General features: G+C 42.0%; 1 protein-coding gene across 1 annotated transcript; it reads right to left on the reverse strand.

Annotated features, from left to right (window-relative positions):
- Window positions 1-2065: 2065 nt before the first annotated feature.
- On the reverse strand, window positions 2066-8764 carry srek1 (splicing regulatory glutamine/lysine-rich protein 1). Its single transcript, XM_070924969.1, has 11 exons — window positions 8578-8764; window positions 8306-8439; window positions 6081-6196; window positions 5839-5985; window positions 5330-5508; window positions 5081-5211; window positions 4872-4986; window positions 4676-4780; window positions 4117-4188; window positions 3860-3974; window positions 2066-2313 (listed from the first exon to the last, which is right to left on the reverse strand). Exons 1-11 carry the CDS (start codon window positions 8703-8705, stop codon window positions 2146-2148), a joined length of 1410 nt encoding a protein of 469 aa, XP_070781070.1. The 5' UTR covers window positions 8706-8764; the 3' UTR covers window positions 2066-2145.
- Window positions 8765-9375: the final 611 nt, after the last annotated feature.

Below are 9375 nucleotides of genomic sequence, written 5' to 3' on the forward strand. Positions count from 1 at the left end.
CTTCGTTTGCGTCTCACTTTCTTGAGCAATATGAGCCGACAGACATTTTGCACACCACCATCATCATTATTATTACAGTATAGGCCTGTATTGTATCTATAAAACAGTATATAGTTTGTTTGTTTGTTTGATCTCACAGCATTACAACAATAACAGGAAAAAGAACATGATACGTTGTGGTCTTGTTGAGACTACTCGCAATCAGAAATATTAAAAAAAAATAAAATGTACACCCATTAAAACAAAAACAGGGAGTAAAACAATGTATTCATGTTGAGAAATGTATATTTTACTAAAATATATTAGCAACAGGTTCACAGAAACAGTAGAATAAGATTCTGCATTCTCATAATTACAACACCACAAGTCATAAAATCAACACCGTACATTTTGCAGGACACACCAGTTCCCAGATGACGGAGAAAAATGGTGCAAAACGGAATAAAAAAGGACACTTCACTGATCCGGTAGTTCGAAACGTCCTTTAACAACACACAAAGGGCAAACGAGCATTTTAGCATCAGCAGAAATCCTGTTTTTTGTTTTTGTGTGTACTGTTTTTCTTTCATCCTTCATGTTCTTACACTTATATTATTTGATCGAGGAACATGTTTTAAATGCAGTGTACCATTTGTTTCACTCAGTAAATATGCAAACAGATTATGGGAAGTTGCTGTCACAGCCACACCAAGGCCACAGCAGCAGGCTAATTCAGCTGGCTAATAAAAGTATCTGTTCTAACTGGTAAGAACCTTGTTTTGACTGGTGCTTCCTTAGCTTTTTGGTGCGCTAGTGAGCAGCAAATGCTAAATCTAGATACAAAACCTGCACTGACAATGCCCTGAATTACATTACAATCATTATTTTCCAATAGGTACGTTTTTGTTTTTGTATTGACAAAATGCAACTGACGCAAAATACAGTATCAACCAACTCAGTGCCAGCTGCTGACCACTTGTTTGGGCAGCACTAATCTCTGAAAACTGGCTATATGATAAGTGGAGAGCCATGAGAATTGGGGGCTCTGAGACACTTTGAATTACAGGACATAAAACTTCCCTAAAAACACACTCTGGTGTTCATAATTCACCCAGTTACCACTGAAACTGAAGTTACAGCCAGTAAGAAGCAGATGTAGATGGACATTACAGAATAATAAACATGTAGTGCAGTAATTGTCCTTGAATTTGAATGCTTTGTATTAAATGCTGCCTGATGAAATGTGCCATGCTTGAAATGTGTTGCAATCCAGAGTAGCTGCCAGTCCAAGCCTTTCCTTTTTGTTCTTTGTGCCTTTACGTGCATGCTTTTGTGCACATATTGAGCAGATTAAACCTCTGTAGCAATACAGGCAAAAGTCAACATTTTAAAATATCTCGTGTCCAATCTCACACATTAAATGAGGCATAATGTGAGATACAAACATTTTATTACCGTTAACGCAGATTGTTGCTGCATGTTTTTATCAAGACAAAAACTTCTTTTATAAAGGAAGTGACATAAATACTGATGATCTTAGAGGCATGAGGCTTTTTTGGACTTTTGAAGTGTATGTTCAAGATGTCACCGGAGGAATGGAGAGAATGTTGGTCTTTACCATCCAGGTAAAATCCAGGAAACCAGAGACAAAGCTGCAGTTAAAATCTGGCTTAGAATTTCTGGAGAAACAAACCTGCACATTTTTTAGTCTGCTGGGATAGGGGACTACAGTTTTAGTATCTATACTGAAAGAATAACAGGAATTGAGTTCAAGTAATACAGGAGGTGGACACAATATCACCTGTATAATATTATGCAATCCAATAAGACAGCGTCGCCACAGTGTTTGGGAAACTTATTGTAGAGTTTGACTCAACTTTATGGTAGTGTCTGAGCCTGTAGTATAAGTCCCAAAATCTTCAGCTCAACAGTAAAGGCTGTCTCTACTGTACTGAGCGCTCGCTTGCCCTTTAGCTGGCATACTGAAAATTAGTTGAATTACAGGATGTGTTGCCAAGAATGAAGAGTACAAATCAGATGATACAACAGGAGATGATGATGATGAGGGAAAACACGCTGCCGTAAGTGTTTATGTATGTATACGCACGCGATGGGGTGTCGAGATCATTTGATGGAGCAAGATTAGTTTCCATGGTGTTGTAATAGTCATTCGGTGCTGTCTGCACCCATAGATGCATCCTCTTCATTGTGAGTCTTGTAGCTGCCGTTGTGCTGGGCGCAGGGCGATGACGCCATGTTCTCGCTTAGTGTGACCGAGTCTTCTCTGTCACTTTCAAAGTCTTCCTTTTCTTCTCTGTCGTAGTCCCTTTCCACCTGAAAATGAAAATATTAGAGCTCAGGTACTAAAGACGAGATAGTAGAGTAAATACTCAATAACACAAGAGATTAAAAAAACAAGAAGAAATGTAAAAACAGATATTTTTTGCGCATTTTCAGGGCTTCCTTTAAGCTTTTTGGGTAGTTTGATTCTTTAGTAATGCATCTGGGACAGATAACTACTTCATTAATCCCAAAGGGAAACTGTTACAGCAGCCAGAACACACATAAGAATCACAAAACCAACAACATAAGGACAAAAGGCCAGTACAAGAGCCAGTCCGGTAGTAACTGTGTGAAAGTTAGGGTTCTTCTGTGAGCTAAAATGTTTTCATCCATGGGAACATGCCGCTCTGTTCCTGTTATTTCTTGCCATTATTATAAAAAACAGAACTCGGGACAATTTGTCTGTTATTCTTGTTTCATGGCATTCTTTCATATTTGTTAGATTATAGGGGATGTTATAGATGTTAATTAAGCTGCAGTAGATTAGATTCTATTGACGTTTTAATACTTTTTTCTCAGCTACAATGAGGAAGTACAAATGATGAAATGAACGTCTTTACTAAAAAAGGTTTTGGGAGTATTTTGGGTGTCGAGTGTTGGGTGTCAGATAGCCGTGAACTAAAGTAACGTGAGAAGACTGTGCATTGGTTTCTGAGGAGAACATTTGTTCTGCTGCCACTTATTGTACAAATGTTCAGATTGTTATCGGCAGAAGAGGTGGAGAGTGATAAGAGTGTGATCTAGAGTGTGATCTTTATAGTAGGTCAGCGCTGATGTGGTTTGATACTCGAGTTGGAGAGAAGTGAACACATTCAAAGAAACAAGGTTACGGGGGGGGGCAGGAAATCAGAGATTTGCATACATGCATGTTGGTCAGTGAGTGTATTTCCCAAAATGTCGAAATCTTAGAAGTATATATCTAAAGGGCACGTTAGAGTTAAATTTCTCAGATTCACATGGCTTGTGAGTTTCTCTGGGTGATTTGGACAGATACAAGTTCAGAACTTTAGAAACAAGGGATTTTTTAATGATCGAGCTCGATCACCACAAAGACTTTTCTCAGCCATGACTCTGAAGCTGAAGCTCTGAAGCTGACCTTGTGACCTCACCGCTCATCTGTGAGCTGCTCTGCAAAGCACCACAGCCTCAAGACTATTAGCAGTAAGGGAAGCCTGGGTCCATGAAGGGAGTGAGGAAGCGTGGGGTGAGTTGTGTGCGGCAAAAATCTAATAGCTTTGGAATTAAAGAAATTGCTTACAAAATGCAGCCCTGTCAGCTGGCAGGTGTTCATCGAGCACTTCTGCCAGCCATAAAGAGCTAGGGGAGGAAAACAAGGTCACTAATAACGTCTTCCTCCTACCATACTGGGGGAAAAACTGCTGTAGTGAGCTCCTTACTCTCCTTTTCCCCCTTTTAGTGCAAGAAAGCTGAGCTCAAATCATCAGTAGTGACAGCTTTATCTGACTGCCTGACCAGGAGGAACAGATCACCCATCTGCACAGGGGAGTGTTGTTTCCTAAAGCATGAGCTTTATTACCTTCAGTGGCTTGGCCTTGCTCTTTATCCTGTCCTCGTCCTTGCGGCTCCTCTTCCTGGATGTGGAGCGGTCCTTCCTGTCCCTGCTGCGCTCCCTCCTCTTGTCTTTCTTACCTCTGAGAGAAGCCAAAAAGAAACCAATCACAATCTCGCAGACGCCAAATCACCATAGGAAAGACATGTGACCAACACAGGAGACTTCAGAACATCTAGAAACATCTAAAAACAGTTTTGGAGGATGAGATGCGATGGATTTACCTTTTTGGCGAGGGTGATCTGGCTTTCCTCCGCGGGCTCCTGGACCGATCCTTACTCCTCCTCCTGTGGCCCCTTATAACAACACATTTGGGATTAACTACATTTTTTTGGAGACAATATGAGCCACTTATAGAAAAAGCAACAGTGTGTGAGTACATGCATTAAGGATACACAAACACAAGGGGTCAGAAAAGTGTGTTATAGATAAAACACCTCATTGTGTTAAAAGCTTTAAAAGATAACATGATTGATTTTCTCCTCATGCTGCCAGATGCAGAACAACAGGAGCCAAATTCAGGCAGCTACTGGACTCAAGTACCTGGTGACCCCTTCTGGATAACAGGATGGCAAACCAGCAGATCATATTTCTGGATAACACATTATGTGATTAGCTGAATTATTCCAGGGCTGTAATATCTTTAATTAAACTACAGCAGCAGATGGTGCCGCACATCCAGGTAGGCTCCAGGGCCCCGAGCAGCACCTGGATTTGTTGTTTCAAAGTAAAAGAGATTATTTGGAGAGGAATGCCTTATATGTTGTTTGTTCCCAAACATACCTTGAGCGACTACGACTGTGTCTCTTGTCTCTGGAGCGAGAGCGCCTCTTGTGGGCGCCCCGGGAACTGTGGGAGTCACTCCTCGGCCACAACCTCTGTGGCGGTCTGCTCCAACAGGACGGGGGAGGGGGGAGACAAAGTCACTGACTGGACACAATCACAATCAAATGGTCACAGCATAAAACAAGTTGGGTACCTGTGTTTCGAACGGGACCTTTTCCGGCGCGTTCTTGAGTGTGAACGGGAGCGTGACCGCGAGCGTGACCGGCGCGCCCTTGTAGACCGACTGGAGGAATGCTTCTTTATGTCCGCTAGAGTGAGAGCAGCAGTCTCAGCATCAGGATGCAACACTTCAGTACTTTATTACTAAAACCTTGACACATGCAGCAACTCTAAATGCTGTACCTGGCTCTATGGCAGCAGCGATGGTAGACTGGGCTTCCCTCACCCTCTTCATCACACTTTCTAGCTCCTTAGCAGCAGCCTGTGGCGTCATCTCCGGGGGTTTTACTATGGCGTTGTTGGAATGATTAACCCTGAAAGACATAAAACAATATCAACTGACACAAACCACTTAATGATATTATGTGCATCAAAATTACATGAATCATGACAAATATTCAGAGTAAAAAAAAAAAAAAAAAAAAAACATACTTCAGGGGTCTGTCTCCAAACATGACTCCGTTGAAGGTCAGGGCCCTGGCGACGGACTCCTGCTCGACAAACTCTACGAAAGCGAAGCGCGTCGGCTGAGTCTCATCTCCCGCCATTCGCACAAACTTTACATCCCCCACCTGCTTGAAGAACTCCAACAGCTGGTCTGCAGTGGTGGTCTGTGGAAAGAAAGATAAACTACATTTAATGACAAGTTAGCAGCTGCACAACATAAAGCTTTGGATTGTCTGCCTGAACCAGATTGGGGCTGCCTGGCTGGTTCCCTGTTGTAATTTCTCTTAATTCTCTTGAGCTTCAACCAATATGGCTGAGTGTTAACTAATTCAGTGGACCTGTTCAGTGACTGACAACAAGTCATGCCACACGTCATAGCACTTATTTATCTTTTCTAGTACACGTACGCCACCCTGCTGCTGTGAATACTCACTAGATTAGGAGTGAGCACCGCTTCAAGAGTGTGTCTGATACAGATTTTGACATTATGTCACCTGTGAGTTCAAGTTGCCGACATAGACGGTCCTCCTGATCTCATCAATTTTAGAGGGATCCACATTTCCCATGAGGGGGGGCTGGGACTGCGCTGATGCTGTGGGGTCCAGACCAGTTGAGATCCGATTCACGATGGGAAGGTTCAGCTGCAGGTGTACAAAACACACACACACACACAGGTTTTATTTACATGACAGACAAACAGACAAGACAACGAGAGGGCTACAAGATGCTGACTCACATTCTGAAGTGGAGCTGGAGTGGGAATTGGTAGAAGTCCCCCACCAGGAATCAGACTGGGTACTGGGGCGGCAGGTGCCAAAAGTGACAATGCCTTGGCCTCCTCTGGGATTTTCCCTGCAGGACAGAAGCAGATATTAGTGAAGGCAATAGAGGGACTCTTCCCTCTGTCTCCTCTATGTCTGCACAATTAGCCCACTGTATTCTAGAGAGAAAGAGAGCATACACTTCCCCATACAGCCTACAAGTGTTCTACTGTCTACTCATGGTATACTGGAGGCCGAGCATCCTTACTTTGCTTTGATTAAATTATTCTTCTCAGTCAATCTGAATTATTATTTTCAATGAAAAAAAATCTTAACTTTTTTTCACAAACAAAAGAACACTGATTTTGTCCTTTTCATAGATCAAGAAAAAAGAAACAAAAAAAAAAACACAATGCAGAGTATGAGTCAACACTTTGATGCATGGGTCACCTGTACTGGAAACATATTGGTCATGAACCATACGATATCAAGCATGGGCGCTTTTCCGTGGGGGGGGGGCGATCGTTTCGCAGTGTTGGAAAGGTGTGCAACACAAGACAACCCCAATGGCTGCATCACTAATAGCACACAGGACATCAGATACAGAAAAGAACAACAATTTTAAGAACTGTAGGAAATGTTAGCCAAGACTTAGCTATAAAAACAACCAATTAGGAATTTTGCTCATTCCATTCTGGATTAAAATCTGCTGCTTCTATTGCTGGAGGAGAGAGCTAAATCAAGACTAATAAGAGACAAAATAACTACAAATTCAGTTCATTAGAGCTGGGGGCACTGAGCATGCTAGGGAAAAAAAACCCGACGCAAAACATTACTGCATGTGTCACGAATTCCACGTTAAAAAGAGAAAATGATGTTGAATGGAGAATGTTTGCATTACTATCAAATATTAACATCTATCTCAGGGTGGAAAACTCCTAAGTGTTGCCTTTTACTGCAGATTTCAGCACAGATGAAAAGTGCAAACAGAATTTAACAAGTTCTACGTTCAAATGAGGAGACGTTTCTTTATCACTTGGTCTCACTTTTATAATGTCTAGGCCCTCGCTATGTCAACAGGAGTAGGTGACAAGAGAGTTAAGTGTTAGTGATCCTCCTAGCATCCCATGTGTGATACACATCCCACCGGTATGCCGTAGCAACCTGGACAGAATTCAATCACACACAAGCTGCAGCTGTAGCAGAAAGAGAGAGGGGGGTGGGGGTTGGACAATAATCAAAACAACAAACCAAAATAACAAATATAAACACAACGCTAGAGATAAGCAATACTGTAGTTTCTAGATAGAGACAGTAGAAAGTGGACAACATGGGAAAGTATGAAAGGAAACAAACCAAAAGAAAAGAAAAATAAATAAAAAGAGACAAGGTGTCCATCTTGGAAGGTTCAGCGGGCTATTCTCCTGGTCACATTCCCCCTTGAAGGCTGCGTTGGCCCGATCGGGGATAGTGGCTTGGAAAACAATGCCTGACTCAGGCTAGTGTAGTGTAACAGCTGGGCCAGTCTAGTCATCTGATATGCACACATAATCACACAGAAAAAACATACAAAACCAAATTAATAAACTCAGTAGCCATCCAGCACCAAGTCACGTGGACAAAAAAGCATCAAGTTAGAGGTGATATCATTTTTGACTGTACACAAGGGAAACAACAGTGGCACCAAAGGGGGGAGGGAAATTTAAAGAAAAGGAGCACCAAAAATGAAAGAGAGAGAAAGGGGATTCAGTTAGCTGTGTTGCCATGAAACGAGTTACATTAATGGCAGTTTCTTATGATACATACACAAGCTACTTGTTCCAGAGAATCCAGTGTTTACAGTGAGGCTAGCCTAAATAATGCAATGCAACACAGCTCTAATGTTATCTGTAGAAACCAGCTTATGACCCCAAACAGAAAACCTTGGCTGGGCGCTATAAGAAATTAGCTAGCTAGGGTTTTAGTGATGTGATACAATCCATCACCTGTGTCAAAAAAAAAACAAAAAAAACCCAACTAGCCAATGGCACAACCTGCCAATTTTCCATGTGAATAAATTAAAAAAAAAACAACAACAACCCAGAATTCAACCAAAACACCAAACGGTTGGATTCAAGGGGAGGAGGCCACTGCAAGTCCACTGAGGCAACTCAGACATTTCATTTTTGACATTTCTTTAAACGAAACGTGTTGCACTCACCTTCCGCACATGGCACTACTATCAAAGCTCTGTCAACAAAAACAGTATTGGTGAGATGTTGCGCCACACCAACACTGGAGGGGTCTCGGTACTTTATATAACACACTTTGGACGAGAAAGACAGAGGGGCATTGCTGTGAAAGGAAAGACAAGCAGAAGAAAAAGGAAGGTTAGTTATTTATTACACCCGTTACTTCTTAATTTTAATGTTTGTGTGGGCCGCAGATCCGCGGTGTTGCCTAGCTAGCCGTGCCGGGGAAGGTTGCTCTTACTCGGGCGGGTAGAGCCGCAGCTCCTCGATGTCTCCCAGGAAACCGAACAGAGTGCGCATCTGCTCGCTGCTCACGGCCGAGGACAGGTTGGTGACCTGGACCACAGCAGTCCCCGGTATCCCGCTCATTGGGCAAACCGATTAATGCGTTGACTATCTTTAAGTATAATATTTATATAATATTTATTTCTCAAGTCACCAAGCTCGGCGTAATATACAGGACATCCAGGCGGGCGGTGCGAGAGGTTTCACCGGCTTCCTCTTATGTGTTAACAGGAGTTGATAATAAACGTTGAGGTGCACTACCGCCCCCTACAGTGTGGGATAGTACATTACCACACAGGGCCTGAAGTCTGGACCAAAATGCATTTTTAGTGTTTGACCCCGTGGAGAAAGAAATAAACAGTGGTGGAAACTAACTAACCAATTTTGAGGTATTTGTACTTTACTTTAGTATTTCTGCCTTTATTCGATAACTTAAGTTACTTTTCAGATTCAGATAAATAATACGAAATATAACCTAAAAAAAAAAAAGACGATGTATTATTATAGGATAAGATGAGATGTGACTTTATTGGGATGGGGTGGGGGTGTTCACAAGCTACCCAGTAGTGTATAAAGTAATTACATTCATTATTAATTAAACCTTTTCCGGCTGCAACATTAAAGTACATGTTATAATTGCAGCTGCACAACTTAAAGTATTCACAGTATTCTGAAAAGGGCCTTTCTGCATATTTAACAGCTTTAAAGCAAGATAACAAGTTGATTAAAAAAAAAAAAGTGATCGTTTAAGGGC

The sequence above is a fragment of the Enoplosus armatus genome, chromosome 18 (assembly GCF_043641665.1).
Source record: "Enoplosus armatus isolate fEnoArm2 chromosome 18, fEnoArm2.hap1, whole genome shotgun sequence".
NCBI classification, from domain to species: Eukaryota; Metazoa; Chordata; class Actinopteri; order Centrarchiformes; family Enoplosidae; genus Enoplosus; species Enoplosus armatus.